Source organism: Dryobates pubescens, chromosome 17 (genome assembly GCF_014839835.1).
Source record: "Dryobates pubescens isolate bDryPub1 chromosome 17, bDryPub1.pri, whole genome shotgun sequence".
NCBI classification, from domain to species: Eukaryota; Metazoa; Chordata; class Aves; order Piciformes; family Picidae; genus Dryobates; species Dryobates pubescens.
In genome coordinates, this window is record NC_071628.1 from 15,415,091 (window position 1) to 15,438,658 (window position 23,568).

The 23,568-nt window shown below is 43.2% G+C and overlaps 1 protein-coding gene across 1 annotated transcript in view; it reads right to left on the reverse strand.

Moving 5' to 3' along the window:
- RFX7 (regulatory factor X7) overlaps window positions 1-23,568 on the reverse strand; it is a 53,449-nt gene that overhangs the window by 22,864 nt on the left and 7,017 nt on the right. Inside the window, exon 2 of the mRNA XM_054168820.1 lies at window positions 3,401-3,434. Within this exon, the coding sequence (XP_054024795.1) occupies window positions 3,401-3,434 (34 nt within the window). The remainder of the gene's footprint in view (window positions 1-3,400; window positions 3,435-23,568) is intronic.

Here is a 23,568-nt window from a genome sequence, read left to right on the forward strand (position 1 = left end):
ACTGGTTCTAAAACTTGTCATGCTTCAGCAGAACAAACATCTATTATTTAAGAACCAGACTAAGAATAGCAAAGTCAACCAGCAATCGTCTCTCCACTTGGTGAACAAAGAAACAAGAAGCAGAGGTTAAAAAATTAGCTCCAGGTCAGATGGTTTGTTGGAAATATGGTCAAGACAGAAAATAGCTAATGCTTGAAACAGAAGCTATTAATATAAAAAGCTGCAAATAAAATACATTTGATATGCTTTATCTGAATAAAAGTAAAAACATAATTCAGGTGCTAACTATTCCAAACAAGACCTCAGAACACACGGTAACTTTGTACTGACAGCACCCAAACACAGGCAGCAGCTCTATGCAACTTTGTTAGCTGTCTCCTGCAGGGCCAAAAAGCCAAGTGACCTTCTTCAAGGCACACTGTTTCAACAGATCTTACACACTGCTGCTGCCCACACCGTAACTGCTCCATCAATCAGCAGCTTTGGTTTTCATGGCCATCAATCTAGCACTCCCCCACCAGCACTGACCTTTTTTTCAAAGGACTAAGGAAAGAAACCTTAACCTTCTTGCTGAGCGATTATATGGAGCATATCATTTTAAAAATCAGGTTCAAGAGTTCACTTAGTATGTGGCAACAAATGTAACCAGTGAAGTCATAAGAGAATCTACTGCTAGACATGTTTACTGCAGTTAAAAAGATGTTACAATGAATTTTTAATGGTTGTTTACACCACAGTTCTTGCTAATTATCTTTTTTTTTTTTTGGCGTGCACAGCACACAATGATTTTCTTATGATCTTTCAGAAACTGACAGTATGTCAGAAAGCAATGGTGCACTGAAACAAGTAGAAGGCTGCTAACTTTGGTCTCCTGTATGAGTAATTGCAGTCCCAGTGCCCTTACACTTAGCTGTTTTCTGTAGTCCCCTGCTGCCAGCTACCTCCACAAGAACCATATCCTTCATCACCTCAGTTTCTGCTTCTTATTTCTCTTTCTTGCTATCCTATCTTGAACCAGCAGTCTAAGTGCTACAGAACATTTGTGCACTCCAGCTGTGACTGGTGGTACCAAACAAAAAAGGCTACACGTGTAGTCTGGTTTTTTTTCTCGTAAGATTGCTAGTAAACTGATCAACTCAAAACGTTTTAATCTATCCACACCACCTCCCAATATAACTGAAAGCTAGTCCCAAATCTCCTCCTTACAGTAAGGTATGAGCCAAGGGACAGACATTGTCCCTTTACACTTAATGAGATTGGTTCAAAGGCCCTGAAAAAGTTTCTACCTGAACCAAACATATAAGAATGTGCATTTAAAGGAAATGTTCTGACCTGCCTATAAGCATGAACTCTCTGCTGGCAGCTGGTACCCCAATCACAGGGCCAGTCTGACAAATCCATACACATTCCACCAAAGAAGGAACCTGCTCATGTACCTATGCCAGGACAAAACTGGACAGGGCTGCAAAGGAAGCTCCAAACAAGTTATTTAGAGCTATATAGTCAAGACCTTTCAGTTTAACATAATTTTACATTCTGTCTTGCAGCTCACAACTGTCCAAAAGCATGTAAAAATGCAGGAACCATTTTGCTAGAATTCAGATTAATTCTTTTCCCCTGAAACTATTCTTATCTTGGATTTCTCTTTTTAAAACTATCTGGGCAGCATTAAATCTACCTTTGCTAACCTAGGGTGGCCCTTACACTGTTCACAGTGAACTTATCAACAGGACACACAAGGAGGTATCTGAAACATAAAATCAGACCATCAGGACGCTGGTGCTCTGTTCCAAATCATGCTATGCAGAGTGCTTTGCATCCAAGAGCAATATTCAGCAAAACAGCTTGTTCATGCAAATGATGAGACCTGCACAAATGAATGGGCTTATACAAACTGATAATCCCTGCCTCACTACTCTATGTCCACAAATCCATATGATTTAATGCAAGAATAGTCAGTGTAATTCCATTTTCTTAAAATGGGTTTCCAAGAAGCAGATGACTGGCTAACCTCCTACTTAGTCGCTCCCTCTCAGATGCTACTTAGTAACACCTACTCCACTTCCCATTTTTCACCGCAGAAAAACATGATGTGAAGAAGAGTCTTTCAAGTACAGTTTGGCAATTTGCCCTTTTGCCACTGAAGACCAGCACACAAAAAAAGTAAAATCTTAAGATTTGTGTCCACAAACATCAACAAATGACTAAGTGGGCATCTTAGGTATATGCATCCAAACATTTTTCAGTGTAGTCAAAATCAGGTCCAAAGTTTGTCTGCAAAACAACACCTCTTACTTCAAACCTCTTTGCACAATAAATAAATTAAGAGAACCTTTTAAGGAAAAAGAATTCAGTGCCATCTGAATTAACCTTTCATAATGTGACTAGGAAGTATTCTTACTTAGCTTGGCCATACAGCTTAACAGATTCTCTCTGATAGTATCCAGATGGCTGTCTATGTCATGTTTTACCTCACCCACCTGTACTTTTGAATGAAATCCTAGAAGTGGAAAATCAGAATAAGCAGCCCCTTCTCAAGATTTATGAATCTATGAAGATTTATGAAGTCTCAAGATTTATGAACTCACTCTAAAGAAACTTGCAACCTGCTCACTACTAAAACCAAACAAAACCTCTTTCTGAGTTAGTGTTAGACACCTGCTTCCCAGTAATAACCTCTTGTCACTGTCTATGTTACTTTAACAAAGGAAGATGACACACATTTCAAGGATTTTCCTTCTTCAAGAAATTGTCTCTGTGTCCTAAGTAGTACAGCAGAGCTAAAAGGAGCTGTAGAGCTGCACATCTCTGTGATGGCACCCAGGACTGTGTGCTACACTTGACTCTTAGCAACATTTCTTTATTTTTTTTTAAATCTGGTAATTATGATACCTGCAGGCCATTAGTCTGCCAGGCTTTGTGTTTTGTGCAAACATGCCTGTCAGTCTAGTTCTTTCCCTAAAATACAGCACTAACCACAGATTAACTGCTTCAAGCAAACAAGAATGAAAGCAATACATACTGCCTAGGCCTAGAGAGCAATGGAACTCAAGGGCACAACTAGCTTCCTGCATATTCTGATCCGTGCAACACAATCCTGCATTTAATAACATCATGCTTACAATAGCAGTTTCTGCGCTGCATCTGTACTGACAGTTCTACAAGCAGCAATCACTACCACTTGCTGCTAGCAACAAGAGGTCAATGCTTCCTCAGAAAAACACCAAACCCACATAATTTTTTTTTTTTGGCAATGAGATCTAGATTTGATGACATTTAGTGGTAGCACCTTTAAGCACTGATAAGGAAAGGCTTCATAATAGCTGCCACTCTTCAGAGCCATCTATTTTGGTCTCACAGTTTATTTAAACATTTAAAAGCATTCTAGAGTTGTACTTACCAAAATGCAGTCCACTTTAGATTGTACAGTTTTGCTAGATGTGAGGGAAGAAAACAGAGAAATCTCAAATTAATCTAAACAGCAATGATGAAAACATGGCATGTTAGAATTTCTATCACTGTTTCCTGGTAGTCTGTAGAATAGTCATCTATTTTTTTGTTAGGAAGTCAATCCAAACTTAACTGTTTGTTAGAATTTTTTATGTTCTGCTCTTTCATATGAGAACTGTGTTTTCTTTCCTAATGAAACAGAATTGCAACTGAGAGCTATCATCCTAAGTTGCAAAGCAGCCAGGATGGTTGTCACTACTTTTATTACAAGATCTTCGACAATTCGGATACATTTTACTTGTTCATCTGTTAACAAAATTAACACCCCCCTCTCCCCATGCTTCAGTAAATCCCATCACTTCAATTCATTTATTTGTAGCTTTCCAAAGAGCTGCTACAAAGCAGACGACTAGTGCCCTACTAGCAACTTAGGAGTTTTCCACTGGGTCTCACCACCTCCCAGTTGGCTTATTAAGACAACAATGGGTGGGGACTGAATTTAAGTTATGCCATAAATGACCTTAGTACATGTGCCAAGAAGTGCAGCAGTATGGAACATACTATACTTCATATAAACACACCCAGAAGCAGCTTTTGTGTTTCTTAAGGGTGCTGTACTTCACATGCTTGGCTTGACTGCATGTTGAAGGCATTTTATCCTTGCTCTGATGAGGAGTAGCTTTAACATGCAAGTAACAGTAGTATTTTCTGTTTGGCATCTACTGAACAATCACTTGGGAGTTCAGGGAGCTATTCTTTTCCTAGTAGAATAAAACATAATTCAGTCTCCTGTTAACACAACAGAACGTTTCATTTCCAGTTATTTCACTTTTGTACAGGTGCTACCACATAAAAAAACCAACCAACCAAAAAAAGGCAAGGTATCCAGTGGATATACTAAAATATACAGTAGAAACAAGCAGTGTCTGGTGGTGACAGGAATCAATGCTACTGAACTAGCATCTACTGTTGTATCAGATGCTCAGAGGCAGGAGCTTGGTTTCCCTGCTTGTTATAATACCTAACTTTGAAACCAGATGGTCTAAAAACCTGTTCTGCAGGAGCTGCTGATAATACTAACATCCCTTCCCATACAAGAACTGCATACACTGTAGTGACAGAATACAATCAAAAATGTAAACAGTTATGAATATGACAAGTCCACCGAAGTAAACACATCAGCAGGCATACACTTCAGCTGACTGTAAGAGAAGACAATCAGATTGGTGGATGCTTGGGAGCACCATGGAGTGAGTAAAGCAGAGCTGTTAGGGATTTGTGAGGACAGTAAAATGGGAGTTTTCCTTTGCCTTGGGGAAGATGCTTACATCTACCACAGCAACCAAAGAAGAGAACCCAAATGCCATCTGACTCTTCAAAACACACTGCCTTACTAGAACAGTCAAAGGACACCAAGCATGAAAACCTGCTGCTGCAGCTACTAGTGATCACTGTGTCTGACTCACAGCTCACCAAGGCATGCTGAACAGATGGCTGCTCCAGGAGCACTTCTTTCACCCTGGACTCCACCTTGCCCCACTGCCTCCTGCTCCTAGCAGGGTCTCACAGTCCCTGTGCTGCTATAGATCCATAGCCTCCCCTACAAACTGGCACTCACAGCAGCAGGCAACAGGGCTCAGGCATATGTGTACTAAATCCTTTTCTACAGTTTCACATCATAGCTTGATACAGAAAAGAAGAGCACAGAGGGTAAGGGGATGCAGGCTATAGGCAGATCAAACTTAGTCTAATTATAGCTTTTACTCCACAGACTTGCAGAGACACTGCACTAGGCTCTTCAGGAGATCATGCTTCAGCCAGCACAGTTTCCTGTCCTGCTAAGGTCTGCCAAACTGTGCATAAGCATGCCCATTAGTATTAATATTTTCTTCTTGCAAAGAGAAAGAGGCAAGTTGCCAGAAGTCATCTGTGCAGGAGATCCCTAGAGCTGTCCTTTTATCTCCAAATATCAGTCTGAGTCAGTAAATTCAAACTCTCAAATATAGTTCAGGCTCATCCAGTTGTGACCTGTGTCCTACAGCAACAAGCAACAGCGTCAAGAAGCTGCAGCAGAAGAGCAATATCAAAGCAAACAAATACAGTTTCTCTGTTTCCTTATCAGCTGGTGGCACAAAAAGGCTAGTGAAGTTCACAACCTCCAACCTGATGTTATGGCATTTTAAAAGGCAACAGTCCTATAGCTTCAGTAGAGCCTGATGCTCATTTTTTTTCCCCATCTCCTGCTCCATGCTCTCTAGTATCCTGGGAGGACATCATTAAAATGTTACTGGTAGACTGAGGCTTCTTTCATCCTAATCAGAGCACAGGTTATCATGGCCCAACTCTATATGCCTGTGCCTAATGACATAGATACTTATTTACCTTCCAATGATCCATGTTCAAGTCAAGCAACTTTAACCTCAAGAATCTGTGACTAGAAAGGTGTTGGGACAGAACCTTCTCATGGTCCTGAGCACCGCATAGAAAAGTTCCATCTGGTAACACTGCAGCTCTGAGGGAACAGGACAAAGGAAGAGCCATCCTAGCTACAATGCATTGGCCACTTCTGTGTATTTCACCTCACATCTTCCTTCATTAACAGGACAGATCTGTTTTGGAAGCTGAAGTTTTGTTTACAAATACAGAAGTCTGCTTCTCCCTCTGTCAAATGCATCCCTTACCTAATTACTACCACAATTACAGTAACTGCAACCAGAAATGCCAAAAGCAAGGCTGAATCAGGCCCTACACAGAGCTGTTTCTAATGTTTGGAGACTGCTACCCACACACTTTGCTTGCTATGTGTCTAGAAAAAGCTTCAAGAGAGCAGCAGGAGTGATAGATGTTCTCACTAATTAAAGCAACTGAATCTGTTAGGGATTGTAGCCCCAGTGGAAAACTAAACATACAAACTGTACTGCGAGCGAGCAGCCATCATTGCTTCTCCTGGAGAGTTGCTCCTGGGGGCATGAGGTCACTTTCTCCCATCTAGAAGCACAGATGATGTTACTTTGTTCTTTTGTAGCTCTTCATGCTACAAAATGACAGTCTCCCTAAAGTTAAACTATTTCACTTCATGTAAAATTTCATTCACGCTACTTCAAGCAGTTTCAGGACAAGAAGGGGCCTTTTCTGATTTCTGGAGCCTGCTGTCTCTTAAAAGCATTAACAAAGGTGGCTGCTTTTACAGCTGCCTTGGATTTACCAGTTTGTACCAGGTACTGACTCACCACAAGAAACTGGAAGCATAAGACTTACAGCAAACTTTGGAGGGAAAAGAAAAAAATCAAACAAACAAAAGCAAGCAAACAAACTAATCAATGACACTACCACAACCAGCGATGAAACTTTCACTCAGTCGATACCACCACGTAGACAGTTTGAAAGTTAAGTCACACAAGAGGAACATAGTCCTGTTCTACCGTCTACAGCAGTGCTCCTCAAAGATGTCAGCTTTGTCCCAGATATCACCAGTCTGGATCAACCTTCTCACCTCTGAAGAATTACCATCATCCACTCAAAACCAAGTACCTAGCTTCTACTAATGGGAAAAACAAGCAGAGAAAAGGGAGTTTCTTAGCCTGTGGTTTACAGAAGCATAGCAGGATGGCTTCCTGCAAAAACCACTGTGTTTCATAGACAACCTTGTCCTACATCCTCTCACAGAACATGCATTTGCTGCTTTGGGTCTGCAGCACAAAGCCTTACTGGAAAGCTTATGGCCCACCTTAACAGCTTCAACTTTTGATTTAACCTTCAGGCCCAGGACTTCTGAGAGAATCTTGAGGGTAGCTTTCAAAGGTTGCAGTATTTCAGCTCCTAAATGCTGAAGCCACGTTGACAAACTCCTGAATTACCTTGGGGAGGATGGGGAGAGGAAAAATCAGACTAAAGAATTTCCTCATAGTGCTCTTCTATCTTATGCCAAAGTATGCACATCTGCTTTCCCTGACCTATTTATATATTTCTACTCAAAACAGCCCATTTTAACAACCCTGACTTGGCATGGGCAGAATGAGGAGTGTGTTCTTTCCCCAGGTGCACAGCTGGGTTTGGTTTGCACTGAGGGAGGAATGGCAGGGGGGAAAAAAGGGGGAGGATGGGGGGGAGGAGGCAAAGGCAAAGAGACATAGTATTTTTTGAAGCGGCATTAAAACCAGATGCTGCCAACCTTCCTCTAATTAAGGAATAGGTAGCTGAACTAGGAGTTGCAATATGGGACTATCATATTGCAACAGGTGGCAGAATTCAGGTGCTCTGAGCACACCAAGCATTTCCTTAATGCTGTAAATAGTTGAAGCCATATAATCATGAGGGATATGAGAAGCCTTCTACCTAGCATGGGGGAGTGGGTAAAAAAAACCTCTCAAACTTATTATCTACTCTAAGCCTTCTCAAAGGCTGCACAGTCACTGAAACTAACCCTTATCAGCTTGCCAATGGCAGATTATTCACTCTCCATGAAAGGCAGCAGCATAACAAACAGTGGGAAAGGCATGTACATGTGTATAGTGAACACACTGTATGAAATATCCACTGCAGCATAACCCTTGTCCTTGGGGACTCTGCCCAGACAAGGCTGCTGGAGAAGGCACTCCAGTGGTGTCCCCAGCAGCAGTGGGACAGCAGCACCTCCAGTAAACTGCAGCTCTGCTCAGGCAGGAGACTTCCCAGACCTAAAAGTCACATGGGATGCAGCTCTCATCATTCAGGCAGGCACTAGAAACAGACTCTGTCATTGACTAGAGGAAGACGTCAACAGCAGCAGTAAGTCCAGTTCAGCAACATTCAGAGGACAAGTACAACCACAATTTATTGTAACATTTTGACTAGGTGGTTAAACTCAGGAAGTCCTGAGTGGTCTTTTTGGTTATAAATCTCTTAGCATCAGTAAGTTGCCACAGATACTCTGTATTCCCATCAGCCCAAGACTGCAAATATTTGCATAAACTGCAACACCCTTCCAAAAAAACCCTGCCCTCTGTAGCCGTTTCATGTGCCTGGTACATTTTGGACAGCATAGGCAAAACATTATTTCTGCTAAACCCTAATGCAAGTTATGGAAAGGAATCACTTCCCATCACTAAGACACAGTAAGACTCTTGATCATACAGCAAGTGTTGCCTCCTGAAGGGCTCCCAGTTTCCAGCTCTCGCATGTTACATTATCTTACTACTGGATATACAGGACACAGCAAGAAAAGTTGCAACTAGAAAGGAAAACTGCAGTGGATAGTTATCAGCAGCTCTGTTAACTAGTTACTGTTTATCACAGTATAACTAAGGTTGGAAGAGACCCCAGGGATCGAGTCCAACCTGTCTCGGTAGACCTCACGACTAGACCACGGCACCAAGTGCCACATCCAATCTCCCCTTGAACACCTCCAGGGACGGTGACTCCACCACCTCCCTGGGCAGCCCATTCCAATGATGAACGACTCGCTCAGTGAAGAACTTTCTCCTCACTTTGAGTCTAAACCTCCCCTGGCACAGCTTAAGACTGTGTCCTCTTGTTCTGGTGCTGGTTGCCTGGGAGAAGAGACCAACCCCTTCCTGTCTACAACCACCCTTCAGGTAGTTGTAGAGGGTAATGAGGTCACCCCTGATCCTTCTCTTCTCCAGGCTAAACAATCCCAGCTCCCTCAGCCTCTCCTCATAGGTCTTGTGCTCAAGGCCTCTCACCAGCCTTGTTGCCCTTCTCTGGACACATTCAAGAGTCTCAATGTCCTTCTTAAACTGAGGGGCCCAGAACTGGACACACTACTCAAGGTGTGGCCTAACCAATGCAGAGTACAGGGGCACAATGACCTCCCTGCTCCTGCTGGCCACACTATTCCTAATGCAGGCCAGGATGCCATTGGCCCTCTTGGCCACCTGGGCACACTGCTGGCTCATGTTTAGGTGGGTGTCAATCAGCACCCCCAGGTCCCTCTCTGTTTGGGAGCTCTCCAGCCACTCTGACCCCAGCCTGTAGCTCTGCATGGGGTTGCCATGGCCAAAGTGCAGCACCCAGCGCTTGGACTTATTAAATGCCATCCCATTGGACTCTGCCCATCTGTCCAGTCGGTCAAGGTCCCTCTGCAAAGCCTTTCTACCCTCTAACTGACTAACATCTGTTCCTAACTTGGTGTCATCTGCAAACTTGCTGATGACTGACTCAACCCCCTCATCCAGATCATCAATGAAGATGTTAAAGAGGATGGGGCCCAGCACTGATCCCTGGGGGACGCCACTGGTGACTGGCCACCAGCTGGATGTGGCACCATTCACCATCACTCTCTGGGCTCGGCCCTCCAGCCAGTTCCTAACCCAGCACAGAGTGTTGCTGTCCAAGCCACGAGCTGACAGCTTAGCCAGCAGTTTACTGTGAGGGATGGTGTCAAAGGCCTTGCTGAAGTCCAGGTAGACCACATCCACAGGCCTCCCCACGTCCACCAGACAGGTCACCTGATCATAGAAGGAGATCAGGTTGGTGAGGCAGGACCTGCCCTTCCTAAATCCATGTTGGCTGGACCTGATCCCTTGGCCATCCTTCAGGTGCGCAGTTATTGCCGCCAGGATAATCTGCTCCATCACTTTCCCTGGCACTGAGGTCAGGCTGACAGGCCTGTAGTTTCCAGGTTCCTCCATCCGTCCATTCTTGTGGATGGGGACCACACTGGCCAGTTTCCAGTCATCTGGGACCTCTCCAGTGAGCCAGGACTGGAGGAAAATGATGGAGAGCAGCTTGGCCAGCTCATCTGCCAGCTCTCTCAACACCCTAGGATGGATCCCATCTGGTCCCATGGACTTGTGGGTGTCCAAGTGGCTCAGCCGGTCCCGAACTAATTCCTCATGGACTTCCAAGGCAAACCATAGACAGAAGCTTACCACTTATGCTCTCAAATAATGGATGAGGAGAGACAAGAGAAGGAAAAATAAAAAACGAACACACCCCCCCCCCCCCAAAAAAAAAACCAACTTAAAACAAACAAAACCAACAAAAAATCCTAAGTTTTTCTCTGAAGAGTTCAGCCCAACACCAGCACCACCTCTGCACAGCTCCAGTGGAGGAACAGGAGTAGGGGCTCTTCAGAGCCACAGGGATCTCCCCACTGCTCACTCATAACCCATGCACACGACCCTAACACTGTATGTCAACACACTACTGCCCAAACATTTTTACTCAGGTATGTGAAGACAAGCCTTCTGCACAAGGATACCCAAGGCAGCAGTTAGAGGAGTCTGCCAAGTAAGAAATATTTTGGCCACATGGCCTTTTGAAAACTACTTAGGTCTGAAAAGCCTGCATTTCCCATTATGTCAGTCATTCCATGCAATCTCCAAAGGCTGGCTGTCAAACTGTTTAATAGGGTCTACAGGTAGTCTTGAAAGGCTGCTTCCAAGGGAAGCAACACCACATGAGCACTATTTGCCAAGTCTGTGTCTCTTAGGCACAGGGAATATTTGGATGTTGACAGCATCCAGGAGTTCTTTCTCCTACGTCGTAGTACCTTTTCACCTCTTGCAAAACCCCAGTTAGCTCCCACGGAGAGCAAGTTAAGACACCATGACCAAATACCAACAGCAACAGTTTTGGCCAAGTGATCTTTCTGAAAGCCTTGTTAAAATACAGATGATCATGAAACTGATCATACACCTTTTGGGAAAGATTTGGTATCTCGTCCACAACTCTGACAACACCAGGTGACATTTAAATGAAGAAATAAAACTATTCACTCTGCATGCTGTGAGGAACCACTCCATAAAAGCATTACCTGCCCTTTTACAGTAAGTGGTACTATCAGAAAGGTACTATTAACATATCCTTACCGCAACAAGCACTGAGTCCCTGCAGTGCCTGCAGGATTCAGCCCTTAATCCTTAATCTTACTGAACTAATGCTTCTCTTTCTTAGACTAAAGGGCTCTAAATATATCTTTATATAACCTTCCATTCAGAAGCACAAAGAAATGCTAAACTGGAGCCAAGGATCATCTAAGGAGAAAATTATGAAACAGCCGCCTATGTGCGCTGCTACTCAATTAACATCTTAACATATGCCATGTTACATTGTCTGGCTTGGCTCACATTGATTAAGAAATGAAATGGCTGTAAAAGCATTTCAATTAAATATTTAGAAAGCAGAGCTGCAAAAGATTGAAACATGTTTGAATTAGTGAAATGACGACTATATATACTGCTCAGCTAATGGAGTAAGAGCTTTCCCCAGCACAGGTTACAGAGAAAGGAAAGCACACTCAAGCCGGGCATGTCCTCAAGGCAACCCTGGCATCCCAGAGGGCAGAACACTCCCCTCCCATCTGCACCTCACCCTCTGGCACACAGGAGACAAAAATCAGGTGGCTTCTGATGCCACCTAGGGGCTCTCTCCCTGCCTGCATTTCTCCCTCCCCTGGGGACAATTTCATGTCAGGCCCTGACACAAGGCACTTAAGCTTAGCACAAACCTAAGTTAACAGAAGCAAAACATTTAACACCAGACAAATTAAATCTTCTAGTATTCAAACATAGATACATTCTTAGCTAAGGTGGCGGTAATTGCATCTTGGAAGCATATGAAATATTGTTATTTCCCTAAAGTGTAGAAACACAGAGTTGCGTCCACTTAAAATGCAGAAAAGTGCCCAACTCTAAAGCCTCAAAAAGTAAACGAAGTTTGTATGCAGCCATTTGTAAATATCGTCTCTTTAAGCTTGAAGGCTAACTTCTCAAGTCAAATCACTCTTCTCAGCAAAATAAGGAAGCAACAAGAACAGCAAGCTGATAAAATAGTGCAACAAGGGCAAGCTGCAACTATTTAATCTGCTCTGAAACCTAATCTATGTCCTTCCACTCACCAAAGAGAGTAAGCCAGATCAGACACAAGAAGGAGCAATGCTGCATCCTGGTGCTGAAAAAAGCAGCAGTTCAGCATGCCACGACATTTTAAGTTACTGCAGGTTAAAACTGGTCAAACATAACTTCAACACTTGTTACTAAAATTAATACAATTAAAATATTTTGTGTGGAAAAAAAATTATTGCAATTAAAATATTTTGTGTGGAATAAAAAATTATTCCCTTCACCATTTCCAACACTACAATGATTTTATGAGCATTAAATAATGCCAACTATACAAAGAGCTGAACAAAGAAGATAAGGCTGCTAATGAAATGCCCATGTCTCAAATGTAGCCCATTTTAATGAATCATAGAATCAATAAGGTTGGAAAAGACCTCAGAGATCACCAAGTCCAACCTGTCAGCCAATACCTCATGACTAACTAAACCACGGCTTCAAGTGCCACGTCCAATCCTGTTTTGGACACCTCCAATGACAGTGACTCCACCACCTCCCTTGGCAGCACATTCCAATGGTCAATCACCCCTTCTGTGAAGAACTTTCTCCTCAAGCCTAAACTTCCCCTGGCACAGTTTAAGAATGTGTCCTCTTGTTCTGGTGTTGGTTGCCTGGGAGCAGAGACCAACCCCCACCTGGCTACAACCTCCCATCAGGTAGTTGTAGAGAGCCATAAGGTCTCCCCTGAGCCTCTTCTTCTCCAGGCTAAACAACCCCAGCTCCCTCTGCCTCTCCTTGTAGGGCTTGTGCTCAAGGCCTCTCACCAGCCTTGTTGCCCTTCTCTGGACACATTCAAGTGTCTCAATGTCCTTCTTAAATTGAGAGGCCCAGAACTGGACACACTACTCAAGATGTGGCCTAAGCAGTGCTGAGTACAGGGGCACAATGACTTCCTTGCTCCTGCTGGCCACACTATTTCTGATGCAGGCCAGGATGCCATTGGCCTTCTTGGCCACCTGGGCACACTGCTGGCTCATGTTCAGCTGGCTGTCAACCAGTACCCCCTGGTCCCTTTCTGGCTGGGAACTACGAAGAAATAATGAACCAGCAAACATCAGAATACCTACATCTGAAAATTAGGTTTATAAACATCTCTTCACTCTCCAAAGAAATCTAGCTGTATTCAACACCAAAAACTTGTTTCAGAATTTACTTAAATGATCTGGGAAAAACATGTAACAATAACACAATGTTGGACGCTCCATTCCAGCAACAAGACAGTCATTTCAGTTCCCGGAGTTTTTCTACATTTATTTAAATACAGTATTTTTTGCCACAAGTAACTTTAGTGGACTTAGAAGAGACAAAGAAAATGCTTTTACACAGCTCTCACCCCAGTTCTTGCAGCATTTCTCAGTGCACATTGTTATACTCGGGCAGGGCTTTATTCCAAGGATGCTGTGTCCTCTGCACGTTATGTAGGAAGATATTCACAGAACCAGCAAACATTAGGGTTTGGAAGGGACCTTGAAAGATCATCAAGTCCAAATCCCCTGACAGAGCAGGGTCACCTAGACTAGGTCACACAGAACATATCCAGGTGGGTTTTGAACATCTGCAGAGAAGGAGACTCCACAACCTCTCTGGGCAACCTCTTCAAGTGTTCTGTCACCCTCACAAGTGAAGAAAGTTTTTCCTTATGCTTATGTGTCATAATAAAACTTCAGAGGAGCTGCATCCTATGTTTAGTAGGAACAGTCTACACGGGGCACTGCAGGGCACTGTTTTAAAATCAATATGCAAGGATCAATTGCCTAGAGAAGCTAAACACAAAAGCTAAAGTGTGATCTCAGCAAAGCAAGGAAGAAAGGGTGCTCAAGTACGAACCTACTCTAAACTACGTCCCACTAAAAGTAGAATGGACACAGTCACCACATAGGCAGGTTTGTGGCTAATTGCAAGTCATTCTTTGCAACAGCTCACATTTCACAAAATTTCTGTTTTAAAACTAACAATGGGAAAAAAACCACATCTTTGGTTGCTTTTGAGTTCAGTCCATAGATAGCTAAAAGATCTGTTGTGGTACTTTCTGTCACGATCAGCACAAGTCTAGTCACAACATTATTACTTAAGGCTAGTATTTCTAAGCAGTTGGAACTAGAGATGCTATAAAGCACGATGTGATTTTTTTTCTCAAGCCTTTGTCCCACATGTCTGAGACAGGATGCCCAGAGGAACTGAAGGAGTGAGATTTTCCAGCAGCACTTAAAAACACCCAACACAACAAATACACAAAGGAGTGGGGGGAAAAAGCACATCTACAAAACACACATGCAGAAAACTGTTCCACTGGCATGGATGCAAAGCCAACAAGACATTGAGGAGGAAGGCAGCACCGTGATGTCCATGACAACCTGCCACAGGGCACAGACCTGGTCCTCCATTGCATTCCCCTTCAGAAATGGTGGCTATGGACAGCTGATGGCAAAGTGGAACAATACTCAAGAGAAAACAGGAATAGTTCAACACTCTGTTTACATTTAATACACATCCATATGTACAAATCTGTATAGAGCTATGTTTATTGTATATGTTACACAAGGTTCAGCTGTATCCAACATAGAAGCTTCCAGTGTCAGCAACTCTGCTGCAATGTTCTCCTACCATACACATTTCCCAGCACTGGCACAGGCACCCAGGTGGCAGATTTAAGCCTGCTGATAAAAGGTGTGTTTCTTTGTCTCATTTTTTCCTCTGACATTTCCATGACCCACAGCTATAGAGTCATAGAACAGTTTGGGTTGGAAAAGACCCTTAAAGGTCACCCAGTCCAATTCCACTGCACTAAGCAGGGACATCCTCAGCTAGATAGGTAGCTCAGAACCCTGTCCAAACTGACCTGGAATGTTTCATGGACCACCTCTCTGGGAAATCTGTGCCAGTGTCTCACCACCTTCACCATAAAAAATTCTTCCTTGCCATCTAGTCTAAATCTATCTTTCTTGAGTTAAAAATCATCACCCCTTGTCCTGTTGCTACAGGCCTTGCTGAAACAACTGTCCCTATCTTTCTTGTAGGCCCCTTTTAAATACTGAAAGACAGCAATGTCATCTCCCTGGAGCCTTCTCTTCTCCTAGATACAACCCCAACTCTCTCAGTCTTTCTTCACAGCAGAGGTTTTCCAACTCTCAGGTCATTTTTATGGTCTCCTCTGGACCTGCTCCAACAGCTTAGTGCCCTTCTTGTGCTGAGGACTTCAGAGCCAAACACAGTACTCCCAGTGAGGTCTCATCAGAGCAGAGTAGATCTAGTAACTATCCTAATAATGCTAGAGCAAAGTAACTGTTCTGGTTACTTTCTATTAAGAAACGGGTTTGCTACTGGTTGTACCTATTCATTACCCTATTATCATCCAGGGAAGTATCAGCTGGTTAGCAGTGCCATAACACAATCCTATCCAAGGCATTTTGTGGCTTAATCCTGAGCAAGTGCCTACTGAGCAGAGGAGACCCACCTGCACTGACAGGCCCAATGCTGAGCCCCACGGATCGTCCAAGTTCCACCAAAACAAGCGAGAGCTCAGACACCCCATGCAGTCCTCCTCTCTGCAGAACCTGTAGGGCCAACAGCTGCAGGTGCCCCGTTAGCCTAGAAACAAGCTTCATCTTTCAACACCATGTTACCATCTCAATGGTACCAGGGGCCTGGTAGAAGCATGCTAGAAGCAGAGAAGCATTTTAAGGGTTAAGGTGGGGCTTGTTAGCCCTCCTCCACAGACACTGCACTCAGGAGGCTCATCTTAACTCACAGAGCTTACCTGATATAAGTTTTGTCCCTCCCTCCATGCCACAGACATCCAGCTCTCCCCTCCACACTGACTAGTTCACCCACAGGCATCAGTTTGCCTTCCTGCAAACAAATGCAGCTTTTATCTAGCCCCCTCCTTCCAATGCTGCTTCATGTCTGGAGGTCTACATTCTTCCTCCTTGCCCCCTTTCCTCTCATAGCTGTCACATAGATCCTCTATACCTTTTTTCCCACTTGAGGAATCTTTACCCAAGTGCTGACCTTGGTAACTCCCAGGGAATGCAATCCTTGCAACCTCTTATGTTTCCCTGTGCTGAGTAATGCAAGTATCTGCAAGTACTCTCCAAGCACCTGCCTACTTGAAGGGTCACTTCTTCCACACTAAATGGGCATGGCTTCAATGCTGCAGGAAAAGCAACCTGTTTCCCTGACCCATGTCAGTCACACTGTTCAATAGCACATCCCATAATCTTACTCCTGCCCTTGACTTTTTTCTAGAGGTGAAGGTTTAAAAGCTGAATGTATGCAGGATGGACATGGCACTGCTTCCTGACAGTGACAGCCATACAACCCATCTCAAAAAATTCCTCCTTGTTCAGCAGCAGTTCTTCAGGCCTCCATTCAGCCTTACTCCTGGACCCTGGGGCACTTCTCACTCACCTCTGCTTATGGTCTTAGACCCACTCCAGGCACAGGGACTGTCTGGTCTCTGCAAATAAAAAGCTGCAAGTAGTCAGGAGTTCTTTGACTACCTCAAAGGTCAGCTCACTGAATACTAAAATAGCATAACTCCACCCTCTGTTTCTGGAGAGTGTTTCATTAAAAAAACCCAAATCCTAATGGAATCTTTTAAAGTGGTTTTAATCCTTAAAGTAGGATCTTCAGAGAAGTTACAAACACATGCTACTCCAATTCTCAAGGATTTAGTTTGGAAAGTTTGAGTTCCCCTAGCCTGCAACCCAAGTGAACCTTAGTTTACTTGCAGGATCAAAAGCTTGTCTAAACCTGTAAGGTGCACTTGATTAAGATTAAAGCTGCACAAAATCTAATTAACTTAAAGCTATGGAAGTTCATAGCTGTATACATCCATTTCAGTTTGCACCTACAAAGCTGGGTTTGAACACAACTGCACTCACTCCTGGTAGCAGCTTAACTGTGTCAAATGAGCATCTTAATGAGCCTGCACTCTAGGATTGGTTGCTCCAACCCAAGATTATATTTACCAGCTCTTGGGCCAAGGAATTCACTAGGCCTGTTCAGCTTCACAGCAGCCAGGACAAACTTCCAGCACTGCATAAACCACAAGTGTAAGGCAGGTAAGCATCATTCCCACAGTCAGCTTTGCTCCACCCACTGCCTCCTTCAAAGCTAAGATGTTTCTGCAGCCATGAAGAGTAAATGAGCAAGTCTTTCAGATTATTTCTTTGCTATAAAACCTAATTAATTAATGGAAATTATGAACAACAGGCATCTGACCTGTAATTAATACCCCACAATTTCAGGGTTCAGTAATGTGCCTCCTCAGAACAGGGAGCAATGCATGCAGCCAGTTCATGAGAGGCTGACTGCGCTACACCTGGCCCTGCCACACCATCCTCCTTCTGTAGACAACTGGGTGGGATGGGACACAAAAAAAATCTAAGAATGCAGTCATTTTCTTCTGAAGTAACACCTGTTTTGCAGGTATGGCACTGTCCATAAGTACTTGATATCTGAAGTGTTCATGTTGTCATGCTTTTCATTTGAAAACACAGCAGAGGGCATGCCACCTGCCCTAGTACAAAGTACTGAAGCCACAGCTATGCAAATCACCGAGTTCAGCACTCTATTAAGATCATTTGCAGAATACCTACATGGATTCATTATTCATAATACATACACTTCAGACATCCCAGGGAACTGCATAGTTAAACCACAACTTACTCAGTAAAACAGTCAGAAACAGAAAATGCTGTCCTTAAACAAGTCTAGAACAGATTTCAGAAAAGATGCATTAAACTTCCAACTCTCAAAAAATCACAGGAGCAGAGAATTACATTTAAGATAGATGTAGACAGAAAGCTAGTAAAATGTATTTGCCTAGCCCTTGTGAATTTCACCTGTAGGCTGAAGCACAAAACTGGCCAGCATCTTCCAGCATCTAACAATTTACTGAAATATGCTTGTATGTGAGTCTTATGATGACCATATCCACAGTTACTGTTTGATGAGTCCTTCCAGAAGGAAGCACTAACAGCACTACAGAATTGATCGGTCTGCATTTTCACTCATGAGAACAACATTATGCATAAACATGCCAGTGGGAGAGCTGGTATCTGCATTAAGGGAATGAAAATGTCTTTTCCTGATTAACATATTTGATTTAAGCTTTCAAGGTGAACTACATGCTGCTTTGTCACTCCCTTACCAAGCTGCTGAACTCTTCAAGCCAAAACTGCAGCACTCCAAATTTGACTAACTTAGGAGGGATAATCTCTTCCAGAAGCATATGTAAAGTACACAGGCTATCTCAGAATCACAGAAAACATCCAGCTGGAAGAGACCTCCAGTCCAACCCTCGACTCAGCGCTGAAGGGTCAACACTAAACCATGTCCTTAAGTGCCAGGTCCACACACTGCTTTAACACCTCCAGCCACGGTGACTCTACCACTGCCCTGGGCAGACTATTCCAATGTTTGGTAACCCTCTCCGTAAAGAAACATTTCCTAACATCTACCCTGAACGTCCCCTGGTGCAGCTTGAAACCATTTTGTCTAGTCCTGTCACTTGACACCACGGAGATGAGGCTGGCCCCCTCCTTGTTCCAGCCTCCCTTCAGGTAATTGTAGAGAGTGACAAGGCCTCCCCTCAGCCTACTCTTCTCCAGACTGAACAACCCCACTCCCTCAGATGCTCCTCATAAGCCATGTGCTCCAGGCCTTCATGAGCCTCGTTGCCCACTTCTGGACATGCTCCAGCACCTCAATGTCCCTCTTGTAGTAAGGGGCCCAGAACTGAACACAGTACTCAAGACGTGGCCTCACCAGTGCTGAGTACAGGGCCATGATCACCTCCCTCTTCCTGCTGGCCACAGTGTTTCTAATACAATCCAGGATGTCACTGGCTTTCTTGGCCACCTGGGTACACTGCTGCCTCCTATTTAGTTAACTGTCAACCAACACCCCTAGGTCCCTCTCTGAGTCGCAGCTTTCCAACCACACCTCCCCAAGTCTGTAGCTTACCATGGGGTGGTTGTGACACAGGTCGAGGACCTGGCACTTGGCCTTGTTGAACTTCACACATCTCCTGATCCTATATTGGGCCTAATTTGCCCCAAAGTTCTTAGTACTGAAAGTATTTAGTGACAACTAAGAACATTTCTGCAATGAGAAGAATGAGGTGAAAATAACAATTACTGGGTTTTGCACAGCAACTATCCATTATAAATATTTTCAACTTCAACATCTGAAGCTATTGACTGGCAACAGCTCAGTGCATAATCTAAGTGTTCACAGAGAGAGGGTTTCCACACGCTGAGCCACTGTACACAAGCTAAATTTATTTTTCAGTCAAGCTGCAAATTTCACTGACTAGCACATACAAACCAAGATGGTACATGAACCTCACTTTCTTAATTGGAGCACAAGAAGCTTGTAGCAAGAAAAAGATGCAGTCCACAGCAATATGAGCAACGAAAGCTAAATGGGGACTGCTTAAACTTACTGGTACTAATCTAAAAAAAAAAAAATTCACTTTTTCATTTTTATTCTCAGACTGAGAGCCATTTTTTAAGTTGTCAAATTCAAAGTTGGCCATTCATAGTGTAAATTCTGGTATATATCTACAGGGTAATCGGACACATAGCTTCCACTTGGAAGTAATCAGTGTAAGATAGTTGTCTGAGTATCTTCACAGACCAGAGACTGAATTATACATGTTACCAAATCTTCAGGGTCAGCATTTTTTGTACAACAAAATGGTCATTTACAAGATGAATTTTTAACTGAGATTTCACTATAAACTGCAATTAGATAAACTTTTGCCCAGTGTAATTAAACACACATAAATGAGCATTTCCAAATTGCTGTATAAAGACAAATGTGCTTTTCCTCATGTCGTTAGCACATTTGTTGACTACTTGGGTGTTTTGTTTTCTTTATTTCACTCAGTAAACGCTCTTTATTTGTTAAATACAAATGATGCTTTCTGTTAAGAATACCTTTTTCCATATTTTTAAAACTACATCTGTCAATCTCACTTCTTTCCCTTGTTGAATTGAACAGGCAAATGCACTTTCCTCTCAGCTGCCAATTAATTTATCAACTTTTTATCAGTTAATCATTGAACTACACCACTGGAATCAAGTGCAATGAGGGTAATTCTGCAGAGTAGGCTCCTGGAGCCCACAGCTGGCTTCGCTCTTCAGCAAACTGTGGTTCCAGGTGTGCAGCCTGCAATACTGCCAGTGAGTCTTTTAAATATCAACTAATTTATTTAGTTCATATGACCACTAACAGTTCATGATTTATAATGTTAACAGGCTTAATAAAATAATAATCCAATTTTAAAGCAAAAAGGCATACTTTGTATTCTTAATGAAAGAAACACCACACTGTCAGAGTTTGGATAAAAGGTTCCCGTGGCACAGACTCTGACTGCTGCAAGATTATTTTGAAATTATGTTTGGCCTTTGCTTCAGATAGTCCCATCACAGCAGGAAAACCTGCAGCTTTTGTGCAAGCCCTGAGCACCGGCTGGTAGGCCTCACAGGCACCTCACCCACAGCTACCAGCCTTGATACAGCCAACACAAGGATCATAGAGCGAACATCTACTTTTCATTTAGAAACACTCTGAGAAGCACAAAGAATCTGAAACTGAACATAGTGTGTGGAAGATGGCAATCACAGGCAAACAATGCTGTCTAAGTACTAACACATACAGCTCACTTGGGCAGGGTACCCATCCTGCAAGGGAGCCTCCCTCAAGGGTGCAGGGATACCAACGTACACCTGCCTGTTCTTCCAAAGTAACTACTGCCTGCACACCACCAGCATGGACAATAAATTGGTCCTGCCAGATGATGTCCAGCTCCAAAGTAGAAGCCTCAAGTTACAGTTTCAGATTGCCTCCAGACATGGCACTTACTTGCATCTGGCATCATCTTGCTCAGTTCTCTGCTGAGCTTACTACACCTCCAACCCTCTCAAGTATTCTTCTCTACTGAATTTGCAATAAAAGTAACATGGAATTCTGGAGGAGGGAATTGTCACTATTCTTGATGGCACATTAAAAAAAAAAAAGACAGACTTAGAATTCTCTTCACCAAAAATATTAAATAAATGTTTAAGCTTTCCAATTTACAGGCCTTCAAACAGTTACCACTTATACTAAGTAACTGTTTTAAGTATTTTACCATGGTAAACAGTTCTGAATAGGAAGGGAAAAGCTCACAGAATCATTTTCACTAAGCCAGAAAGACTAGTCCAAGTATTTCCAGGTATCTTGTTTAGAATAAGGACAGTATCATAGGTGAATGCAGTACAACAAATTGCCCATACTGACCATCCAGCACACCTTGCTCAGAAGCTCATTCTTGTTTGTCCAAGCAATGCTCGAGGCAGATACTTCCAGGCAACCTGGTACTAAGACAATGTTCCAACAGTCTGTATTTATTGCTGACAGCTTTAAAAATAATTTAATTCATTGCTTTATAGGCAACCAAAGCAATGAACTGTAATTCCTGCTGTCCAGTGCAATCCAACTTTTTCCCTGGCAGAAGTCCCAACAACCCTATAATGGCACTTAGGAATCTTTGAGTGAGAAATAGGGATTGCCTCCATGCCTGTGAGACCATCCATCAAAAACAACAGCCATAAATCACAGACCTGGACATTTAACCACAAACTCCTTCTCAGGGGGAGATAGAAACATGCCTCATTTAACAAATTAGTTCTTCCCAGGAACAAGATTTTCTTCCCAAACTTGAACTACCTGACAATCAATAAGTGACACCATCCCCTGACAGTTCCAGGTTAAAGCTAACCAGGACCTGTTGCTCTGGAGTGTGGATATGTTCTGAGAAACCCACGTCCATAGACACATGCCCTCCCTCCATAACCGTCACGCACTGAACCATGTTGTATGTTACAGATTATACAGTGAGAAAAATGTAACAGCTCACATAACTTGAACTACAGATAAAGATTAGCCCACTGACTGGGTGCAGCACCAAGCAGGCCCAAAAGGAGAGCCTGACAGGTCTGCCACCCACAGGAAGCCCTGCCAGGACTCCTAGGGTGCAGGTCCCACTCATCCTCAGAGGCACCTGCAGCAACACATGGCCTCCCCATCCTTTCACTGGCAGATTGTCACCCCAGCACCCACAAGCAACTCATTGGAGGTGTTTAGGAGGAGACTTGATAAGGTGCTTGGTTGCATGGTTTAGTTGATGAGATGGTGTTGGATGATAGGTTGGACGCGATGATCTTGAAGGTTTCTTCCAACCTGGTTTATTCTATTCTAACTAAAAGCAAGCAAAATACTCAGGAAGTTTGAATGGTTTTTCCACTGTCTTAATGATTAAACATTCAACAACAGAGAACACTTGGCAGCTTACTGAAAGCCTGTTGATGGCACAGCAGCCAGTAACAAGCATCCTACTTGATGACAGATAACCCCTTTTCCATTAAATCAAGGAAGCGTTAAAACTGAGACACTGGCTAACTCCACTTAGGCAGAAACAAACCAAGCCCTCAAAATTCCCAAAGATGTGAACACAACAAAACAGCCCAGCACTTACAAAATTTTTAGATGTATTTAGGATATTCTTCTTGGTAGCTTTAAAGTACCAATTTGCACTGGCCTTCTGGTTGGGCACTTTCTGAGTGCCAAAGCACAGCATTTTCATCTATTCACCTTTTGAATCACTTGACGATAGCCTTGCAAATGAAGGCTCCAGCTTTCCACTTGGACTTCTCCAGAGGCAAGACAGAAAGCTACCTCCATAGCCTCATCTTAGCAATTTAAAAATAAGGAGGTCCTTATTCATATATGAGGCTTTGTAATATTAGATATTAAAAAGGCTAGAACCAAAAATCCAAATTTGGATCATGATCTGAATTTTGCAGCTCTGGCCCTTCTCCAAATACTTCTGTTTGGCAAGCAGCAGAGTGGAGTAACAAGAGAAGGCAACATACATAAGTTATGGGATCTGAATAAAAACATTAAGCTCAACCCTTGCTCTCAAAACTACACACACACATGAAAAAGATAAACAAAACTGCCCCAAATAATTAAAAGGTTTATCAGTGCTAAAGTAGAAATCTGAGCACCCAAATCTGAACAGCATTGTCACCTCACCCAGTTACAGCAATTTTTTCCCAACTAATTTATACAGCATCCAGAAAATTGTACTAAGTGTTCTTTTCCGATAGAGATTTGGATTACAACTCGCCAATGGCATACAGACACATTGCAAAGCAAACTGAACTGCCCCAAATGGCAAGCAACCCAGCCACAGAGGCCTGGGATGACAGTCCTGCAATTCTGT